The 23,409-nt window shown below is 36.5% G+C and overlaps 3 protein-coding genes across 3 annotated transcripts; all 3 read left to right on the forward strand.

Moving 5' to 3' along the window:
* The first annotated feature begins 44 nt into the window (after positions 1-44).
* On the forward strand, positions 45-2,116 carry LOC306736944 (interleukin-20-like). Its single transcript, XM_079218634.1, has 6 exons — positions 45-182; positions 703-882; positions 1,013-1,075; positions 1,250-1,402; positions 1,493-1,555; positions 1,994-2,116. Exons 2-6 carry the CDS (start codon positions 724-726, stop codon positions 2,075-2,077), a joined length of 522 nt encoding a protein of 173 aa, XP_079074760.1. The 5' UTR covers positions 45-182; positions 703-723; the 3' UTR covers positions 2,078-2,116.
* A 2,452-nt stretch (positions 2,117-4,568) lies between these two features.
* On the forward strand, positions 4,569-5,990 carry LOC306736851 (nuclear factor 7, brain-like; the record flags this gene model as incomplete). The annotated part of the gene is made up of 1 exon (XM_079218535.1): positions 4,569-5,990. The coding sequence occupies one exon, from the start codon at positions 4,569-4,571 to the stop codon at positions 5,988-5,990; it is 1,422 nt and encodes a 473-aa protein (XP_079074661.1).
* A 13,107-nt stretch (positions 5,991-19,097) lies between these two features.
* On the forward strand, positions 19,098-20,445 carry LOC306737114 (interleukin-20-like; the record flags this gene model as incomplete). The annotated part of the gene is made up of 5 exons (XM_079218815.1): positions 19,098-19,253; positions 19,384-19,446; positions 19,621-19,773; positions 19,862-19,924; positions 20,362-20,445. The coding sequence occupies 5 exons, from the start codon at positions 19,098-19,100 to the stop codon at positions 20,443-20,445; spliced, it is 519 nt and encodes a 172-aa protein (XP_079074941.1).
* Between the last annotated feature and the right edge of the window lie 2,964 nt (positions 20,446-23,409).

Consider the following 23,409-nt stretch of genomic DNA (forward strand, 5'->3'; position numbering starts at 1 on the left):
CACATTTCCTCCTCCCGTAAAGCAATTAGTGTACAGGTGCAGGTGCATGAGTGTGTATGTATCTGCAAGTGGTGCAGTACCTGGTAAAAAATCCCCCTTGTACTCCACTATAAGAGGAGGCAGGATGGAGACACAGAGGCACATCTCTTCCAGGACTCTTCTTCTGAATAACACACACTCAGGTGAGTCTTAACACAGGTGAGGCTTTAGAAACAAGAAAAGACAGTAGGATGAGAGATTATATGCAAATACCATGTCATTTGTAGGTGTATTTCACGTGTTTAAAATGTATACTGAATGGTTACCTGAATGCTCGATTGAAGCACTGAAATGTTATCTTATCAACATGAATTAACACAGTTCATTAATAATTAATCGATTTATAGACTAATTAATTTATTGAGGAAAATGCCAAACATTTGCAATGCTTTTCTCCATTTTGTAACTTTTTTTAATAAATTGAGTAGCAAGACAAAACCAGAATTAGGAATACATGACCTAGAAATCATGATGGGCATTTGGTTTGAATATTTTTCATGTTTTATAGACTTAATTGATCAAAAAGATGTTGCTATACCGATAGAATTGCCTTAGCAGAATAGCTAATAATGTAAGTAATCCCTGGATGATTTGTACCAACATATACAGTAATTGTCAGTCATTTATCTGGCGATATTTTAACAAACAACATGTTTCTGTTAGCTCTCCCACTAGACCACCACAATGATGAAGATGCTGATCGGCTGCTCTTTCTGCCTGCTCCTGCTGCTCAGATGTCTGAGTGAACTTGGGGAGAGCCGAACTCTGAGCTTGGCAAGCTGCTCTGTCAATGTTCACATGCACGAACTGCGCAAATATTACACTGACATACGGGCAGATGTGGTGAGTTCTCAAAACCACTGACACAAAATGAATAATAGAAATCAACAAATGCAGCATACAGAAACACAGTTTACGATATCTCTAAGAGGGGATGGATTCTCATTTGTTCTTTGTGGTCTTTGCATTACAGATAGAACGTGACAGTGCAATTGGAGTGAAACTTCTGGACAAATCCTTGATTAACAATGTTCAGGTGAGTCTTTTTCACCATGAAGTGCTGGTGTTCTTTCTATCCTAATTTCCTGTTTCACATTTTTGAATATGTCTATGTCCTAAGTCTGAGACTGATTCGGCTTTAGAAACAGTACCGCCTGTGAATGTGTGAGAGAACAACTATAATCTTTAAACCTTCATGTGTCTCCCTCAGGATGGTCAGACGTGCTGTTTCATGCGTCTCGTGCTACGTTTCTACGTTGAGAGAGTGTTCAGCAACTATGCCTCTTCTCAGCCACAGCACCAGCGCTGCTCCAGCGCTCTGGCCAACGCTTTCGTCAGCATCAGAAAAGATATACACAAATGTGTAAGTTCAATAACTCTGTTCAATGAAAAAAAAGTGATTTAATGAAAAAAAAAGCAATAAGTTGTATTAATAAATATGTTCTCTGTGCAGCACTGCCACTGTGAAGAGGACACACAGAGAAAGATTGACTCCGTGCATGCTGAGTTTATCAAGGTACGCCGTTTACTGAACAACATCTCACTGAACATCGACATGCACACAGTTATCTGCAGAGGGTGCAATTTAATTCACTTTTTCAAATGATGTCTTGGTTGGTTTTCAGCATGGTCTACGGTTATCCTAAATATAAATATATATACTAACATCTTAAAATAAACAGATGTGGCCTGCAAAAAAAAAAGCCACCAACAAATCAAAATCTTATCAATATGAATATTTAGTTCTGTATATTTCTAAAAATGTAACACAGTGCACTCTTGGAGGTCAACGGGATAACAAATAATACAAGTTTCTTTTCAAAAGAACTTTTCAAAATCTCTTTTGAAAGAAAGCTGTTTTCAAACAGAAAATAGTTGTTGTTTTGATGCAGTTATGCTCATAATTAATTCCACTGTTCTCTCTGTCCTTTCTCCATTTCTTTCCATCGAGCAGCTGGACATAGACCAGGCTGCACAGAAGGCCGTGGGAGAACTGGACACTGTGCTGGAGTGGCTGGAGCACCAGACTCTTGCATGACCAAACAATGGAAATCAACAGCGCAATGCCAACGAGCCCAAGCTAACATCAAAGATGTGTACTCTTGACCTGACTTTACCTGTAAGAGTGAGGGTGTGTTCATTCACTTCTCTGTAATGTAGTCTACATTTCTAATGTTTGTACTTGAATTAACTTATTATGTTATCCACTAACTTATTGGCAGTTTATTATTTAATATTTATAAATGACATTATTTAATTTATCAGAAATATACATTTTTACTATATTGTATTTATGCTTCTACTATAATGTAAGGTTATTTTGCAGAATAAGCATATTGTTTTAGTACAATAATTTATTTTAAAAGTGATTTAATTTAAACTTTCATAAATAAAACAATATACTCTCACCCACTGACTTTGAGTGTTTCCTTTCAACACAAAGATTTGTTGTTCTGTCTGAAGCACTTTGTGCTAAACGTGCGATCAGATCAAGTCTGATTGACACATAAACAGATGCTTGAAGTACTGCATGACAACCAATAACCACAGGAGAGGCCTGAAACAACCTTTTGATTCACTTACTTATTTGAGCCCGTATTTGTTTTCCTAACCCGTACGTAGTAGATGTTGTGCTTATAACTAACAAAGTAGTCTGGGCGCTTAAACATTTGAACGCCTTTAGACCTCACTGAACTGCAACTGTTTCAAGAGTCGTGTTATTTAGTAGATGTGTCCCGTACAGGCGGCTAACTCTGCTTCTAAAGAGTGAAGCCAACGCATAATGGTCTTAAACCATCATTCTTTCAAATGACCAGCAGGGGACGACTCCTCTGGATGAATAAAAAAATATGACTTCTTAGAAAAAATACCATAGCATAGCATACGTAAAAATTTCAAATATCATGATGTAGTTTATCTTTAAAAAGTTGTAGAACATTTGGTAGTAAAATATGTCATAAAAATGGCATACGGCAATACGACTTTACAACAAGTCTCCGCTTGCTAGATCCTCTGTGGATTAATTATCACTGTACACGTGTATGCTTATTGCACTTCACATACATACTTTCCATTTTGCACTCTCTGTTGTTTACATTTAATTTGCTAAATTAATGAATACACTCTGTAGCTGCACATATATTTCATTCCAGTTATTTGTATTCTATTTTATTTGTGTATATAAATATATATATTTATTTATATTTTACTTCATTTTTATTTTATTTTGTATATATCTTTCATCCCTGTTGCTTCTTTATATATTTTATCTTGTGTGTTTATTTGTATTTGTAAGTTGTAAGGCACTCCTACGATAAAAATGTCCCATTGGGGATTAATAAAGTATCTATCTATCTATCTATCTATCTATCTATCTATCTATCTATCTATCTATCTATCTATCTATGGCATTACATATATCATCCCAAAAAAGAATAATACAGCATTTTATTACACAAAAATTAAACTCATTGTATAGTCTTGTATAGTACAAAATACTTTAGTATGGCATACATTTATTTTTAAATATCTTAGTAGAGTTTGTCATAAAAATGGCATGGATAAAGTCAAGAAAAATTGGACAGTTTTTCAAATGTAAAATGCCTATTTTTGCAAACTATGAAACATACTCAATATTCGTGGCACTGACGGCATCGCCCCCCATCACCATCCTATTAATGTTCTTTATCACTTTGTGTTGTGTATATTTCTCTTTTCTGTTGAGAAGATAACTCAGACTGGTGTTAGCTTTGAGGCCCTGCTGGCCTTTAAATGTCATTTATTAATGCGTTGTAAAGCATATATAGTCCTCACGTTAGATAAGGTCACAGAACATACTTAACTAATACTTAACTTACTAGTAACTACCTGAATTAATCATGAATTGTAGTCTTAAAACATGTTTATAAAGCACATGTTAACATAGTCCCTAACCATTAGTGCATATCTAAATCTTTATATGTATAAATAAATACATGAATAAATTACATTAAATAATTTACTAACACTTTATAATCTATCTTATTAATCATCTATAAGTCCTTAATACTTAATTTACAAATGAGGAATTCATCATTTATAAAGTATGAAAACCCAATCATGAAACACATAATAGTAAAGCTTATTAATCAAGAATAAAACATGTACAACTGTGTTTATGAGTTACTAATGAGTGTAAATGCTGGAACAAAGCTTTATAACTGATGAATTAAGTGTGTCCTCATGTTAAGTAATGCTAAATAGCGTGTAGTTATTATAAAGTGCTACCGAACATGTTTACCTCAGAAAGACATCATGACACCATCTGCTGGTGACAAAGCAGCGTTTCCTTTAAATTGCACACACTTTGGCAGAGGAAAGTGAAAGTGAAAAAAGAGTCAGACAGACTTTGTTGAACAGGGCTGAGACGCCAGTACAGTGAGTGAGATCTCTGCTGGAAAACACACGGTTGGAGTATTTGAAACAGTGAAGAGACGGGACAGTAACCCGGTGAGTCTTGCTATTGAAAGATCAATTAAATACCAAGACAAATGGCTGAGAAAATAGTTCTTGTTAAAAGCTTCCTGAACTGCCACGTTTGTTCAGAGACTTTCAGAGATCCTGTGTCTCTGAGCTGCAACCACAGCTTCTGTTCAAGCTGCCTGCAACAATTCTGGAAACGAGCTGAAAACAAAAACTGTCCCATTTGTAAAAGAAAATCCTCAAAAGACTTTCCAGGTGTGCACTTTGCACTGAAGGAACTGGCTGACTCCTTTGCTGAGAGACAGACAACTGGATCACCTGAGACGAAGAAGAAGAAGGTGGATGTGGTGTGTAGTAAACATGGAGAAGAGACTAAACTGTTCTGTGAGGATGAAGAGAGAGTGGTGTGTTCTGTCTGTGAGTTTCCTCTCCACCAGAGTCACAAGGTGGTTCCTATAGAACAAGCAGTCAGTGACCTGAAGGACCAGCTGAGATCTGATTTAGAGTCTCTGGAGGACAAGAGGGACAAACACAAACAAGTGGAGGAAACATACAATGAAGTGATGCAACACTCCAAGAAGCAGCTGTTGTCCACAGAGAGGCAGATCAGAGCAGAGTTCAACAAGCTGCACCAGTTCCTGAAAGAGGAAGAGGAGTCCAGACTGGCAGCTCTAAGGGAGGAAGAGGAGCAGAAGGGGAACACTATCAGCAGAGAGATGAAGATGATTCAGGAGCAGATCTCCTCTCTGTCAGACAGCATCTCTGCTGTTGAAGAAGACCTGCAGAAACACAACGTGTCATTCCTCAGCAGTTATAAACCCACTCAGACCAGAGCCAGAGTCCAGAGCTCACTGTCAGATCCACAGCTGGTCTCAGGAGCGCTGATAGATGTGGCCAAACACCTGGGCAACCTGTCCTTCAGAGTCTGGGAGAAGATAAAGGACAAGGTCCACTTTAGTCCTGTCATTCTGGACCCAAACACTGCAAACGGCACTCTCTATCTGTCTGATGATCTGACCAGTGTGAGACATGGAGACACAAAGCAGGAGCTTCCTGACAATCCAGAGAGATTCACTGAGTATGTTAATGTTCTGGGATCTGAGGGCTTCAGCTCAGGGAAACACAGCTGGGAGGTGGAGGTGGGAGACCATCCTTACTGGGATGTAGGTTTAACTAAAGAGTCAGTTGACAGGAAAGGAGAGTTTAATGATACACCGGAAGATGGAATCTGGTGTTTATATCATCACAGAGGAAAATACACTAATGTAGTTGGTAAGACTGTCAGAGTGAAGAAGGGTCTTCAGAGGATCAGAGTCCAGCTGGACTATGACAGGGGGGAGGTGTCCTTCTACGACCCTGAAGACATGACTCACATCTACACTCACAGAGACACTTTCACTGAGAAACTCTTCCCATATTTTTTTATTGGAAAGGCTGGTGATGCTAAAACTGCTGATATCACAATATGTTCAACTGATATTTCTCTGTGATGTTCATACATGTTTGTGTTTGTTTAGGCTTCACTGTGTGACAAGATCTCATTGATATAATCAATACAAGCAACAAACAGAAACAAATATATGTACTACTCATACTGTATCACATCATCAGATCTTAAACTTTCACACAGAAACAAATGATTATTCAATAATAACTAAATCAGCATCTTACATTTAGTGAATCCACTACACATGAAATAGTGTTTTATTCTGCAGCATTAAGACAATACGTTTTAAGGATCTGTTGTTGAACAAATATGATCAACTAATAAGTTTGAACTGTATGACATCTTTAAAGACAAAACCTTTAAAGATAAAAGCTGTGAAGTATTCTGGTGAGCAGCATATTGTTTTATGATATATTTACATTTTCTGATTAATGTTTTAGTCTGGGATTCCTTGTTTTATTCTGTGTAAAGAACTGTTTTAATTGTGTTTCATTTCAAGATAAGATCACACTTCATTCATTCTGAAGAAAATTGCTGTTTAACAGTTTTAATACAAAGTGTGAAGAGTATACATATAAAGTCTATGAATCTAAAATACATAAAATATGAACAATTCCAAAATCAAGTTAACACTATGGATCATGAACATGTAAATGGATTTTGATTCAGTTTGTAATTCATTCAAAGCTTCTTCAGTGTTTATGATGATTTTTGTATTTTTTACATGATCAATAACATAAACAACATATAACAATGTTTGTGATCAACAGAAAGGAACTTTAGTTTACATTTTTATTTTTTATTAAATCAACTATATCTTTATAAATGTACATCAGATGAATGACGATTCATGACTTGTAAATAAATCACCAACAGTTTTTATTTACCATTTTCTGTGTGAGGTTTCTTTACAAACATCTGTAAAATATTCATGTGACAAATTACAAATAATACAATTAATGAAAAACAATTATACAACCAGTTTATATTTAAAGACAATATTTAATCTTAAAAGGTTAAATCTACATTGTTTTATTATCAAATCAACAAATTCCTGAAATGTGTGTATATATATATATATATACATATACATATCTATATACATATACATATATATATATATATATATATATATATATTTATATATATATATATACATATACACATATATGTATATATATATATATATATATATATATATATATATATATACATATACACATATATGTATATAATATATATATATATATATATATATATATATATATATATATATATATATATATATATATATATATATATATATATAAAAGGGACCATGTACAGTTAAAACATAAATTTCACCATTTGATGCACTGTACCAGATTGTAGCTACAGCTAAGGGAGGTACTGTCACGTGACACTTTGCGCCGACACACGGCGGTTCAGTAGACTGACACAAGCTTCGGAGCTCTGGTATTGTTGCCCATCTTTACCTTTTTGCTAAATACAGACTTTTGAGTTAAGAAACCCGCTGCTTGTCGTTTCTATCTGTACACCCACGCCTCTCCTCACGATCCCGACCTCTCAAGACATCACAGTGGTGGAGAATGCCAAACGCAGAGGGTGGGTGAGAGTGAATGTCCATCAGTGATTTGACCATTCGCTTTGCACAGTTGAGAACCCGTGACAACACAATGGAGGAAATGCTTAAGCTGCTGGCGCAAAGCACCGGACGAACCGGGCCCTGGTGGAGGAGCAAAGAAAAGCCAACATATTGATATATTCATATATTCCACTGCTTTTGTGAACCTAAGACCTTTGGTAAAACAATTTCTAGCACCAACACAGTTCGTCCACATGGGTAAAGTTATATTTTCACAAGAGATATGAAGAATTAAAAAAAAACAAGTGTCAATGTTTCAGCTTTAGGGCCATATTATCACTTTACACTTGTGTCTTATGTCAATGGTGCCTCATTATATAGAGAGCTGAGATGGTTCTGCAATTTTAGATGTAAAACACATGGGTATCTATCATATGAAAGTGCCTTCAAAAAGGTGAATTTAAGAAATTATGTAAAATAGAGATGAGATGCTTTTATTTTGAAGGTGTGTATATATATATGTATGTGTGTGTGTGTGTGTGTGTGTGTGTGTGTGTGTGTGTGTGTGTGTGTGTGTGTGTGTGTGTGTGTGTGTGTGTGTGTGTGTGTGTGTATATTATATTATATGATGATATGATATTAGTTTTATAGGGAGAGAGTTCTTTCAGATCGCCAGGATCCATCCTTTAACTTATCATGACTTTCTGTACGCGGCGCTATAGATTTTGCCGGCAAGAAATAATTTATTTACGAGAGCTTCTCGAGTCGCGGACATTGATCACCACAGGCGCAGCTGATCGCCCGTCTCAGACACAGACTATCAGCCGCTGCATGCCGCTGTTCTTAAGTTTATTTAGCTCTTAAGAAACTTATGGATGTGTTGAAAGCACTTATAATTATATGACAGTGTTATTAGTACACCATACATATCATTATTGTAGAACATGATTAAGGTGATCGTGATGAGAATACAGAGAATCACACACCATTTATTTTCACTGCTTCAATTGATTGAATTTCTGATTATGAATAATACATACATACTGATCCGCCCATACACACATATATAGTACATGATTCATACGTGCATACAGTACATACAGTATATATCCTCATAAGTATATATTTATTCATAAATATAATCTGATTGATTTGGGTGATGAAGCACTTCAAATTAGCCGATACATTTTCTCAACACTGACGCATTTAACTTGTCTGATATATTTGCGACGCTTATGTCTCGCAGCCGGGGCGCTGTTAAAGTTGCGTTCACGGCAACAATGTTGCAAAAACGTTGGAATATTCGCAACGCGTTTGCTGTGAATGACTACGGTATTGACTTCCTCATATGCCTTGATGATCATCTCCTGCTTCTCATTAGCGAAATACAAAGAGGTTCCTCTGAGTTTTATTTGCTTTATTTTTAGTTCATTGTACTGTTAGAACGTCGTGGTGTCAGTGCTCCATTATTATCCCTTCTGAAGAGGAGCGGGCGCGCGCATTTATCCAGATGACTGACGTCTGGCTAGAATTAACGAGACCGTTTCAGCGCGGATCAGCCGTGAAGAAACCCAGATAGCCTGATGTCAATCATCTCGCTAATTTCAGCTGGAGATAAGGACATTTGCTTTTGTTTAGCCAGGTACGATGAATAGGGCCCAGGTCCTCCTGACTGGAGGTGAGGTATGTCACACAAAGTTAAAAGGACTTGGATGCACGCGCATCTCCCTGCACACACGCGAGGGGGAACCCTCATTTCAGGATTCAATGCACAGATAACAGAGTTATTTTATACAATGAAATGCTTCTTTTGCTGGGTCCTCCAAACACAATTAGAATAAACTTGAGGCAAAAAAATATAAATAAAAAAAAAATAAGGCACGAAATATAAAAGTATTGCACAAAAAATATAAATAGGTTAATGGCTAATTTGCAACGTAGTTATACAGGTCATCATGTATTTACTTGTTATATGTGTGTCAAAAAATAAGTAAATAATATATATATATATATATATATATATATATATATATATATATATATATATATATATATATATATATATATATATATATATATATATTCCTAGAAAGATTATTTAAATAATCTCTCTTTTTCTCTCTCTCCAGTCAGAATCTTGGTCAGGTGACGTGACGTCGCTCCGACGTCCTCATTCCCGTATTTATTTAAATTTGAATTTTTTTTAAAATGATCTTACAGAAAAAGATTACTTTGAGGACAGATTTAGAGTCTACGCCGTTTATTCGGTCTTCTGGTTTAATTTACTCAGGTAACCAATAATAGTTATAAAGTAATAAATATAAACTTGTGCATGTAAGTTTCTGGCTGACATGGTGGTCTAGTGGTGGCATACTGTTAATGCACTGTGGGAGGCCCGGGTTCGAAACCGGACCTGTGCACACCCGTGGCATAAGCACGATCGGTGGTACATCGTTAGGCCAATAGCGCGTGGTGGATTTAGTAGCTGTGCTGGCTATCGTAGCTCCTCAAGCTGAGCTGACGCTACGCATAGACCAGTACAGTGACCTGTGTGAGGCCCTTAAGCTGCCCGAGTGAGGCACACCCCAGTAGCATGACAGCTGTGTCTGTGCACTTGCCACTGTGTCGGTATTTTTTTTTTAAATTTCCAACTGTTTTATATATTTATTATTACTTTACTTATTTTTTTATTATTACTGTATTTATTATTTTTATTTATTTATTTTTTTTATTTATAAAAGCACCTTAGTGTGAAAAAATAAACTAAACTCTCTAAACTAAAATTGTCACCTCAGGGTTCAGGGTATGTGCACCGTGCATATTAAGGTAACAATTCAAAAAGAATACAAAAATGTATATATTTTTTTTAAGAATCTTTTTAAGAATATATCTATTTTATTTCTTATTTATTAAACACAAATATAACAAGTATCTGTGTCTGTGCACTTGCCACTGTGTTGGTGTTTTTTTTTTCAACTGTATTTATTATTATTTATTTATCTTTTTTGAATGTATAAAAATATAAGGCGATCCATATATATATATATATATATAGATATATGGTTATATATGGTCTATATATATATATAGATATATATATAGATCTATATATATATATATAGATATATATAGATCTATATATATATATAATATATGTATATTTTATTTCTTTGTTTGTTTTCTATTCCATTTGCTCTTTTTGGTTATTTCTTTGTTTTTGTTGTATTCATTGCCTTTATGGTCCTTTTTGTTTACCGGTATTTAAAGTTATGTCTATTCTTTGCTTCTCTTAGAGCACTTTGTAAACTTTGTTTTTAAAGGTGCTATATAAATAACAAGTTATTATTATTATTATTATTATTATAACGTAATGTGAAATGTGAAATACACCTAAAAATGACATGGTATTTGCATATAATCTCTCATCCTACTGTCTTTTCTTGTTTCTAAAGCATCACCTGTGTTAAGACTCACCTGAGTGTGTGTTATTCAGAAGAGTCCTGGAAGAGATGTGCCCTGTGTCTCCATCCTGCCTCCTCTTATAGTGGAGTACAAGGGGGATTTTTTACCAGGTACTGCACCACTTGATACATACCACTCATGCACCTGCACATGTACACTAATTGCTTTACAGGAGGAAGAAATATGTTGCAATTAAAGGAACTGATGCCTCAAAACCTGATTAGAAGAAAGGGAAAAGGAAATATTGAATTTCCTCCTCCTTGATGTGTGTGACGTTTTCTTTGTAGAGAAAAACTTTGCTGACAGTGATGTAATTGTTGGTTGAGTCACTCAGATTCATAGAGTGTCGTCATTACTCTGCAGCACTAATTTATTCACACGTGTTCAAAAGTAATGCATCATTTTAGGGTGAACAATGGTTGTGTTTTGCACCAATAAAAACGTTTTTGTGTTCTCATAGACCTCTGACCGCTGACCTCTGACCTATGCTCTCAAATGCTATTTAAACTGTATGCCATACTGGAAATAAAAATCCCTCCAGTGCATATTGTTTCCACAGAGGAGCTCTCTGACAGCCTGTGACTTCACTCCTGTCAGACTAGTCCTGATCGGAAACAACTGCTTATTGGCAGGTTCACTTTTGATGACGTGGAACGTGGAATTAATTCTATGCTATATTTCTGTTTTGATACAATTTTACTACTTTCATATAAAGTATGTTATATTTGTCTGAGATTGAGTCACAGTTGCTTTTACAGAAACCACATTTTACTGTCTTAAAAAAAACAGACAAATGCTGAAACTCAGCAGTGGAAAAAGTAACAGTAAGGGGCCGTTCACACCAGACGCGACTCTCAAAAACGCGTCGCTAGCAAAACCGGCTACAATCTCCCGGCTACCGCCCGGCAGTTAATTATCGCCTGGTTGCGCACGCAGACCCGCTCCACAGGCGCACCGGGCTGTTTTTTGTTTTTTGGCTGGTGCGTTTTTGCCAAGGCGTTTTTGAAGCGGCTGCGCTTTTAAAAGTCGCGTCTGGTGTGAACGGCCCCTAACGCCCTGCAGTGAAGTACAGTACAATAATCCTACATTATTTTGCTACCCCTTTGCTTGTCAGTTGAAACAAAGAATTCAAAAGATTGAGTTTATTAGAAGGTTTTGTACTGAATGAAAATATATTTGATAGTTTATTATTGTTTCTCCCTGTGTTTTGAGTTGTGTTTAAATGAATGTGTCAGGTGCAACCAGTACAAACATAGTGTTCAAAACCTCTGGAGACAATCTCAGCTAACATTGGATGAGTGCAGTGTACAACCTGGACAGGTCACCAGACTATAGCAGGGCATTCCTGTAATGGTAAAATATAGTGTTGTAATATAATGAGTTTAATAGAGCCTGAATTGAACTTTAAATGAGCCTCAGAGGTGAGGGACCAAATGGCCGTGGCAGGAGATGGAAAAGTACTGGGGTCAGAGGCTTAGTAACCTGTCTTCACTTGTATATTGGGGGGTCTTAAACGGATGTTGGTTTGACTTTCTGGCTGTGACTGAGTAACTTATCTGTGTTCAAAGACTAATGGATAAACAGGTTTAACACAGACCAGGACTCTGTGTTTTATGGTACCTAGGAGGTGGGACCCTGATTGTGTTATAAGTGGGGTGTTAAATGTTGCCTCTTTGAATTCTGTTCCAGGCTGCGTCAGTAGCAGTGACAGACTTTTCCTTCCTGCAGGAATAAACAGACTTAAGACAACTTTGATTCAGAGACTTCATTCCTTTTCAACAGATATGATACAGGAAAATCTTCCATCATATTCCTCAGTTTTGCATACCTAATTTCCCCAAAAATGATTGTGACATAAGTTGTTGTCCACTGATCTCAAATAATCAAATGGCATCAAATGATCAAAGACATTTTTACATAGAGTACCTTGAAAATCACAGGCACATTTGGGTAGGATTGGGTACCGAGAACGCGGATCAGAGCACACTTGCTGCTCTGCTCTCTGTCCGCCTGCATGCAGAGCGGGGCTCGCGGGGGCGGGGCTTCCAGCGCTCACACACACACACACAGTGCGCGCACACAGAGATCGCTGGAGACACGAGCACGAGCTTTTGAACGTCCGTTCTCGGCTTGATGGAACAAATCTCTCCAGTTGATATTAATGATGACGTGTAGTCCAGTAAAGCAGCAGTTTCAGGATTCAACAGTGTCTGAGTTCTGTTGCACACGGTCCCATCAGGCCACCTGGTGCTTGTGTCTGTTCTTTTTTTAAATATATATTTTTATATTTTGAAGTTAAAAGGTTTGAAGCTGTAGTTTGAAGCGTGTTTTGTATGTACTTATTTATTTATATCTATAGTATACTTTAAACAGTTAATAATATTGTTCAATTTGAAGAAAAAAAATTGCCTTGGCAACGAAAAAGTATCGGTTCAGGCACCGGTATCGTTTTAAAAGTATCGGTTTAGCACCGGTATCGGAAAAAACCCAAACGATACCCATCCCTACATTTGGGTCTCTCAACTACATGGTAGTTATGTTTTAAACTGGTTCTTCTGACATCCACTGCAGGTCTGTGTGTTGTCCTTGGTGTCAGCTCTACTCTGGTCACATCTGCAAGTGAACAGAACTACCCTCCATATGTGTCTGTCAATGTACCTGTATTTTCAGGCTTTACTCATTCTAGATTTTTTCGCATTGGTATTACTATCAACAAAACATAACTGAAATGTAACATCTGTCAACAATGTAAGTTGAACTATCAAAGCTTTACAGTTTTTAACATGTATTTTGTTCCTCTTTCAATAATGCAGTTCCACAGTAGGCCTACGTATGATTGGATATACTTTGTTTTTCACAGAGCATGCTTTGCCTTTATTGCTGTGTGTGTATGTGTGTGTGTGTATGTGTGTGTGTATGTATGTGTGTGTGTGTGTGTGTGTGTTTGTGTGTGTATTCTGTACGTGTGCATGCATGCAACTGCTTTTTAGAACTAAATTGTTTGACATAATTGGCTTGTTCTGTTTTACTTCCTGTCAAAGGGTGTCACTGTACCAGTTTGTATTGTTGAGTGCCAAGTTATGACATAATGTGACGTACCTTAGTCTGGGCACCAGACTGGGATCGCTCACGTCGAGTGACTACAAAGTCGTTCATTGATCTCCAGCCTAAGGTGTTCGGGTACCAGGTACACTTAATTACATTTAAATTCAATAGATTTCGGCAAGCAAAGAATAACATCTTTATATTAATCCAGTAGTATTAAACACACATTTTTGGTTATTTGTGCAAGTTCAATAACTTAATGTTCTGCATATTATTGCACTTTGCATGTCCGGTGTAACTTGGATTAGGGAATTTACAGAATTCTTTGTCGCCTGCGTTTTTTATGTGTATGCTATTTTGTAGTGTGTCACATTTGTCAGTCCGTTTATGTTTACCAGTGGCGGGCCGTGGATTTTGTACTTGCGTTTTCAGTGGATCAGCTGTCGCGAGCTAGCAGCGAGCTAGCGCAGACCTGCTTTCCATAATTTAATTATTTATGAAATAGCTAGAACTTTGTGATTCTGTTTAGGCCAGCAGAGAAAGCTTAGCAGGGCCTGATGGCCCACCACTGGTATTAACTGTCGGATGGTAAATGCATTTATATTGCACCTTTCTACCTTACCAGACTAAGTGCTATACAAGCATGGCAGCGGTATCGAGGTTTAATAATTTCCACTTGGCTGCAATGAGCCTGCTTTCCTCTACAAATTGTTTTAAAACCGAGTTGCAGGCTTGATACAGCCACTCCCAATTCATGCTCAATGTTGAGCTTAGATCTGTATTCTGTTTTGAGAGACGCAACAGCAGAAAAGCCGATCTCACTGAGAAAAGCCGATCTCACTGAGATCGGCTTTTGGCAAAACGGCAAGAGTTGGCGGGTCACCAAGAATCTTGGCCGGCGTGCATGTGCAAGCGTAACCTGTTAACGGTGTAACGTAAACATTTAGCCATTTATTTATTAATGACGTTTTATGTCCGTGTACTTTTGTAATATGTGAAGTTCTATATAAAAGGTCTTGAAATAAAGATTCTGCATTTCCCCCACCGCGCCCCACCTGTAATACCTTCGCGCCCCAGTTTGAGAACCACTGTGTTGATAGCACCTTTAACGACAATAAGCCCCACCCATGACCATTTCACGAAGCTGTGATTGGACAGTTGATTGTATGTATTTTGGCATTGATCTTGTGTTTCCAATTCAAAGAAGAAAAAGCTCCCTTTGATTTAATTTTATGGTGACATGGAAAATCCAATAAAAACAATTAATTATCTTATCAAAGACCAAAAGCTAAACAATTATCCTTTAATATATATATATATATATATCATTTGGTTATGACAGAATAAATGCATAAGGAAGTATATATTACAATGTGTAATGTTTTTGTTGCGTATTTAACATTAAAATAATTTTAACTTGGACCATGGCAAGTTGTCCTGAAGTGTATTTGCACAGATTTTGAAGTCCTCATCATGCAGAGATAAACACAATAATTGATTTCCTGGCTACAGTTTTTAAAATACCAATGTTGGGGAAATGGGTTCACACAAAGCGGACGACAAAGAATAAACGGGCATTCCATTCAAGAGAAAAAGTACTAGAGGGAAAACTCCTTTTCGCTGCCACCACTAAGAGTCCCAAAACACTTCTCCTTATGTGTGTGTGTATGTATATATATATATATATATATATATATATATATATATATATATATATATATATATATATATATATATATATATATATATATACACACAATATGCAACCCTCATGAAAGAGAAAGAATATCAAGACATACAAAACAAAGATGAGTATCATATGGCTTCACTATTGCCAGTCTTACTACGCAAATCTGACAGAGGGAATCCACAGCATCAAACATAAACAACTCAATATCCTTTCCAACTGACGACCATTATTTCCTGTTATTGTGGATGTAATGATTAACATTTGTTGCACCTAAGAATCTATTTATTTATATATATATATATATATATATATATATATATATATATATATATATATATATATATATATATATATATAATTAATCTAGATATTGTAATAGAAGTCAAATGGAAACCTACAAATAAAACAATTATTATACGCATCAATATTATTAATAATAATGCTATATTATTATTACAATGTGTGTCTGAAATACAATATTAAAAACATGAAAATAAAATGATGTAAAAACAGGGTTAAGTTCAAGAGATCTGTCAATACTACCAGCCAATCATATGGGAGGAGTAGCCCATCATGGAAGATTCTGAGAAAAAGAAGTTTCCCGCCCGCCTGTATGAACATGTTTAACCTCTTGTCTTCCAGTCAGTCTCCTCCCAGGTTTAATTTGCCTACACCTGGCTGGGAGTTCTTTTCTTCCAAGTAGGTGTTGGTTCACCTTCTGCTTGTCCAGCTTTCTCCCATGTGCTCTCCACTCTGTCCTTTATTAAGCTTCCCAGCCCTGCCTCAATTAGGGACTTTATGCACCTGCAGCTGGGTGTGTGATGAGGCAGTCTGGGAGATGTAGTTTCAAGCCTGGCGGACATTTTGTGGTGTGGGCGTTGCTCCTGAGTGGGGATGTATCGCCCCTCCACTACCTGTCTCCTTGTGATACCACAATACACACAAATATGCAAACATACATGCACCCTTTTCTATTTGAAGATAATCATTGTTTAGTCTGGAAGGTGTGGTTCACATGGGGGGATGGGCACATGAAGCAGGATAGAGATGGTTCCCATAACAAACACCTGCTTTTTTGTTTGAAGTTTGAAATGAGTACAACTTTATATATGGAGCTGTGAACAGGTGTGTGTGTGTGTGTGTATGCGTGTCTGTGTGTGTGCGTGTGTGTGAGAAATGTGACGAAACATGGTAGGAGGGAGTAAGAAAGACTCTCACATTTTCAAAGAAAGAAATGGTCTAAACTTGACCCTTCTGACCCCTTATAGCCTCCACTTTCACTGCCGGGTCAAATTGACCCGAACACCATCTCTGTAATATAAACCTGCAGGATGGGGGGGCTACAAATACATGATGTTTTTCATATTCGTCGTGTTATAATGTTTTGGCATCTAAACCGTGCAAAAGATAGATGTCCTGTAACCTATAATAATTATATCTTGGTCTACACTGGTAAAAATACACCTTCAATCATGAGAAAGTATATATGTATAATTTTTTGTTATGGCTGATCTTCATGTTCATGGACATTTTTGGAATATACATTTTAGATAGAAAATTTGTCTTTGAATTTTGATTTTACAAAAGTCCATAACAACTGAACAAACCAGCAATGCATTGATTATATCTCAGCTCTACAGCTGAGATATAATCAAATGTTCAGGACAACTAATAATGGACCATGCATACACATGCAAGGTCCATTATTAGTTGACCTGGTGTTTTTAAAAGTAGGATCAAATTAAATGTAAGCATATTTTTGGGGCTTTAAACTCAAAATTAAGTAGTCAATAATTGTTAGGGATAAATTAATTATAGTCATTTGTAGAAAATCTTGTGAATTTGTGAAGATCGCTGACCCACTGTGTAGTTCTCATACTGATCAGATACTTATCGAGGTTCCAACTAACAAATCTGTGAGTCAGCTTAGCTGGCCCTGACGGCCCACCACTGAATCATACATAGGCCTACTATGGAACTGCATTGTTGAAAGAGGAACAAATACATACAAAGTTGAAGCCACAGACTTGTAAATTGAATCGTGAGAAGTTGTTCTATATTCAAATTGATTTCTGGTGCCCTCCAGTGGTTAGAAACAAGCACAACACAGTATATTTTTACCTCCTATATGGAATCAGAATAGTTTTCACTTCACTATTTATATTGCTATTATAATTATATATATGTTCCATGAACACAGGTTATTCCTGTTTTTCATTGTACTTCCCTAGGATTCTTTCCACGTTCTACGTCATCAAAAGTGAACCTGCCAATAAGCAGTTGATCAGGTCCGGTAGGTGTTTCCGATCAGGACTAGTCTGACAGGAGTGAAGTCACAGGCTGTCAGAGAGCTCCTCTGTGGAAACACTATGGACTGGAGGGATTTTTATTTCCAGTTTGGCATGAAGTTTAAATAGCATTTGAGAGCATACATGGTGATCGGTCAGAGGTCTATGAGAACTCAAAAACCTTTTTTTATTGGTGCAAAACACAACCATTGTTCACCCTAAAACAATAATTACATTTTAATAGATCATCGGTCAAATGATGCAATGCGTAATTTTGAACACGTCTGAATGAATTAGTGCTGCAGAGTAATGACGACACTCTAAGAATCTGAGTGACTCAACCTACAATTACATCACTGTCAGCAAAGTTTTCCTCACATACGTCACATACATCAAGGAGGAAATTCAATATTTCCTTTTCCCTTTCTTCTAATCAGGTTTTTAGGCATCAATTCCTTTAATTGCAACACATTTCCTCCTCCCGTAAAGCAATTAGTGTACAGGTGCACGTGCATGAGTGTGTATGTATCTGCAAGTGGTGCAGTACCTGGTAAAAAATCCCCCTTGTACTCCACTATAAGAGGAGGCAGGATGGAGACACAGAGGCACATCTCTTCCAGGACTCTTCTTCTGAATAACACACACTCAGGTGAGTCTTAACACAGGTGATGCTTTAGAAACAAGAAAAGACAGGATGAGAGATTATATGCAAATACCATGTCATTTTTAGGTGTATTTCACATGTTTAAGATGTATACTGAAATGTTATCTTATCAACATGAATCAACATAGTTCATTAACAATTAATCAATTAATAGCCTAATTAATAGCCTAGGAATACATGACCTGGAAATCGTGATGGGCATTTGGTTTTCATATTTTCATATTGTATGTTTTATAGACTTAATTGATCAAAAAGATGTTGCTATATGGATAGAATTGCCTTAACAGAATAGTTAATAATGTAAGTAATCCCTGGATGATTTGTACCAACATATACAGTAATTGTCAGTATTTTATCTGGCGATATTTTAACAAACAACATGTTTCTGTTAGCTCTCCCACGAGACAACCACAATGATGAAGATGCTGATCGGCTGCTCTTTCTGCCTGCTCCTGCTGCTCAGCTGTCTGAGTGAACTTGGGGAGAGCCGAACTCTGAGCTTGGCAAGCTGCTCTGTCAATGTTCACATGCACGAACTGCGCAAATATTACACTGACATACGGTCAGATGTGGTGAGTTCTCAAAACCACTGACACAAAATGAATAATAGAAATCAACAAATGCAGCATACAGAAACACAGTTTACGATATCTCTAAGAGGGGATGGATTCTCATTTGTTCTTTGTGGTCTTTGCATTACAGATAGAACGTGACAGTGCAATTGGAGTGAAACTTCTGGACAGATCCTTGATTAACAATGTTAAGGTGAGTCTTTTTCACCATGAAGTGCTGGTGTTCTTTCTATCCTAATTTCCTGTTTCACATTTTTGAATATGTCTATGTCCTAAGTCTGAGACTGATACGGCTTTAGAAACAGTACAGCCTATGAATGTGTGAGAGAACAGCTATAATCTTTTAACCTTCATGTGTCTCCCTCAGGATGGTCAGACGTGCTGTTTCATGCGTCTCGTGCTACGTTTCTACGTTGAGAGAGTGTTCAGCAACTATGCCTCTTCTCAGCCACAGCACCAGCGCTGCTCCAGCGCTCTGGCCAACGCTTTCGTCAGCATCAGAAAAGATATACACAAATGTGTAAGTTCAATAACTCTGTTCTATGAAAAAAAAGTGATTTCATTAAAAAAAGGACTAAGATGTATTAATAAATATGTTCTCTGTGCAGCACTGCCACTGTGAAGAGGACACACAGAGAAAGATTGACTCCGTGCATGCTGAGTTTATCAAGGTACGCCGTTTACTGAACAACATCTCACTGAACATCGACATGCACACAGTTATCTGCAGAGGGTGCACTTTAATTCACTTTTTCAAATGATGTCTTGGTTGGTTTTCAGCATGGTCTACGGTTATCCTAAATATAAATATATATACTAACATCTTAAAATAAACAGATGTGGTCTGCAAAAAAAAAGCCACCAACAAATCAAAATCCTATCAATATGAATATTTAGTTCTGTATATTTCTAAAAATGTAACACAGTGCACTCTTGGAGGTCAACGGGATAACAAATAATACAAGTTTCTTTTCAAAAGAACTTTTCAAAATCTCTTTTGAAAGAAAGCTGTTTTCAAACAGAAAATAGTTGTTGTTTTGATACAGTTATGCTCATAATTAATTCCACTGTTCTCTCTGTCCTTTCTTCATTTCTTTCCATCGAGCAGCTAGACATAGACCAGGCTGCACAGAAGGCCGTGGGAGAACTGGACACTGTGCTGGAGTGGCTGGAGCACCAGACTCTTGCATGACCAAACGATGGAAATCAACAGCGCAATGCCAACGAGCCCAAGCTAACATCAAAGATGTGTACTCTTGACCTGACATTACCTGTAAGCAGAGTGAGGGTGTGTTCATTCACTTCTCTGTAATGTAGTCTACATTTCTAATGTTTGTACTTGAATTAACTTATTATGTATGTTATCCACTAACTTATTGGCAGTTTATTATTTAATATTTATAAATGACATTATTTCATTTATCAGAAATATACATTTGTTACTATATTGTATGTATGATTCTACTATAATGTAAGGTTATTTTGCAGACTAAACATATTGTTTTAGTGCAATCATTTATTTTAAAAGTGATTTAATTTAAACTTTCATAAAAAAAAAAAATACTCTCACCCACTGACTTTGAGTGTTTCCTTTCAAAACAAAGATTTGTTGTTCTGTGTGAAGCACTTTGTGCTAAACGTGCGATCAGATCAAGTCTGATTGACACATAAACAGATGCAGTCTCACAAACTACACACACACACACACACACACACACACACACACACACACACACACACACACACACACACACACACACACACACTGTCTCTCTCTCTACTGCATGACAACCAATAACCACAGGAGAGGCCTGAAATAACCTTTTGATTCACATACTTATTTGAGCCCGTATTTGTTTTCCTAACCCGTACGTAGTAGATGTTGTGCTTATAATTAACAAAGTAGTCTGGGCGCTTAAACATTTGAACGCCTTTAGACCTCACTGGACTGCAACTGTTTCAAGAGACGTGTTATTTAGTAGATGTGTCCCGTACAGGCGGCTAACTCTGCTTCTAAAGAGTGAAGCCAACATCTAATGTTCTTAAACCATCATTCTGTCAAATGACCAGCAGGGGGCGACTCCTCTGGATGAAAACATTACTCTGAAAAAATACCATAGGATAAAAAATGTAAAACATTAAAATATCATGGTGTAGTATATCTTTAAAAAGTCGTAGAACATTTGGTAGTAAATTATGTCATAAAACTGCCATAGTATCATATACTATGGCATTACATGCATCATCCCAAAAAATAATAATTCAGCATTTTATTACAAAAAAATAAAAATAACTCATTGCATAGTCTTTTAAAGTTATGACAAACTATACTAAGATGTATACTAAACTATCATACATTTTAGTATACATCTTAGTATAATTTGTCATAAAAATGCCATGGAAAAAGTCAAGAAATATTGGCCAGTTTTTTAAATGTCTATGTATACCCGAAAAATGCCATTGTATAGCATATCATAAAATAGTCCAAACATATCGTAGTATAGTATGGATAAAAAAATAGTCTATAGTATGTCTAGAAAAATACTCCATGAAAAATGTAATTGTATATTATGCAATAAAAATACATCCAATAGCTCAGCATAAAATAATAATACAGCATGTTCTTATAAAAAAAGAGTAAAAAAATAAAAGTAGTTTGACCTATGACATATGCCCTAAAATGTAATTGGTATAGTTAGTATGAGAAAAAAAGTTGGAACAAAATCCAATAATGAAGTAAAAACTAGTGTATTGCACGCTTTTATTTTAAAGTAATGTTATCAGAACAATATAACAGGCACTCTGGAGCAACAGCAAGTTAACAACAGTATATAAATCAAAAATATATGCTAGGGAAGAAAGAAAAGATGTATTATTTTAATGCTTCTATTTGACTGGTCATTCAATTAAATATTGTATTTATTTTCAGATGTTATAGACTATTTTATTCTATTGTAAAACATCTTAATATCATGCTGAAGAAGAAACAGTTGTCTTTTATCAGGGAACAACATACACAGTCTGTTCAGTAGTTAGGGCCTGTGAGGGACAAGACACTCCTTCTTTTGTCCATGTTCAGTTTGTTGCTTACCTTAAAGATGTATGCTAAAGACCAGCAATTGATTAACTTTATACAAAAGCAATAAGTGATTTTGATCTTGTTCAGTTCAGTTGTTCTTACTCAGTGAGAAAAGTCCAGTCTGTGTTGGCTTGAACAAGTGCACTGAAGTCTGGTTGAATGAGGTGGAGATGTGAAGGACAGCTGACAGGTATCTCAGCGGTGGCTTTGCAAATGCGCGACTAATGTTCTCTCTGGATTTGGAGACTGCAGGCAGCGCGAGGCTGCTGTGAGCGCTCTGTGCTCACTGAGAACAGAAACTACAGAACAATACGTGTTTTCCCGTCAGTCTGTTGGCAACAAGCCGGTCGCTGAGGCTGCGTAAGCGCGCACGCGCATATGTAAATCGCCTTTAAAGTAAAAGCATCTTACTTATTTATTTTTTATTTTTTGATTGACCTCACGCGGGCCGGACTGGAGAGCCGTAAGATGCCCAGGTCTGAACTATGCCATCTGGGAGAGATTTAAAGTGCAGCATTAAGCCCCTCCCAATGCAGAAAACATTGCTAGCATTACATTACATTTCATTTAGCTGATGCTTTTATCCAAAATAAATTACAAAATAATTTACCCCACATAATTGCATTACATTAAATCACAACATTACACAGCTGAGAGCCAGCAACAGGGTTGTGATATACATTTGTAAACTTCAGACCTTCAGCAGAGTCCTGGAGTCAAAATGTGGTTAAAGTAAAAGTAACATATTGTACAAAGGTATTAGCATCAGAGGTGTCAAAAGTATTCACATTCATTACTCAAGTAGAAGTATAGATACTAGGGTTTAAAAATACTTCTGTAAAAGTTGAAGTGCCAACTCAAGCTTTTTACTTCAGTAAAAGTGTAAAAGTACTGGTTTAAAAACTACTTAAAAGTATAAAAGTAAAAGTAATGTAAGGGGAATTTTTTTTTCTCCATTAAGGACAAACTCTTAAGCCGCGTCTCAGGGGCCTATTGTGTACTACCCCTCCTCCCCCCCAAAACAATCATTTTTCTAAAGGCCATAATGACTATAATGTTTTAAAATGTTATGTTGAA

Source organism: Taurulus bubalis (assembly GCF_910589615.1).
Source record: "Taurulus bubalis genome assembly, chromosome: 5".
Classification (NCBI taxonomy): domain Eukaryota; kingdom Metazoa; phylum Chordata; class Actinopteri; order Perciformes; family Cottidae; genus Taurulus; species Taurulus bubalis.

Excerpts from the sequence above, each read along its gene's own strand:
- LOC306736944 (XM_079218634.1), top strand. The coding sequence starts at position 724 with ATGATGAAGATGCTGATCGGCTGCTCTTTCTGCCTGCTCCTGCTGCTC. Across the intron at positions 883-1,012 it reads CTGACATACGGGCAGATGTG|ATAGAACGTGACAGTGCAAT; the intron begins GTGAGTTCTCAA and ends TTTGCATTACAG. Across the intron at positions 1,556-1,993 it reads TGCATGCTGAGTTTATCAAG|CTGGACATAGACCAGGCTGC; the intron begins GTACGCCGTTTA and ends TCCATCGAGCAG.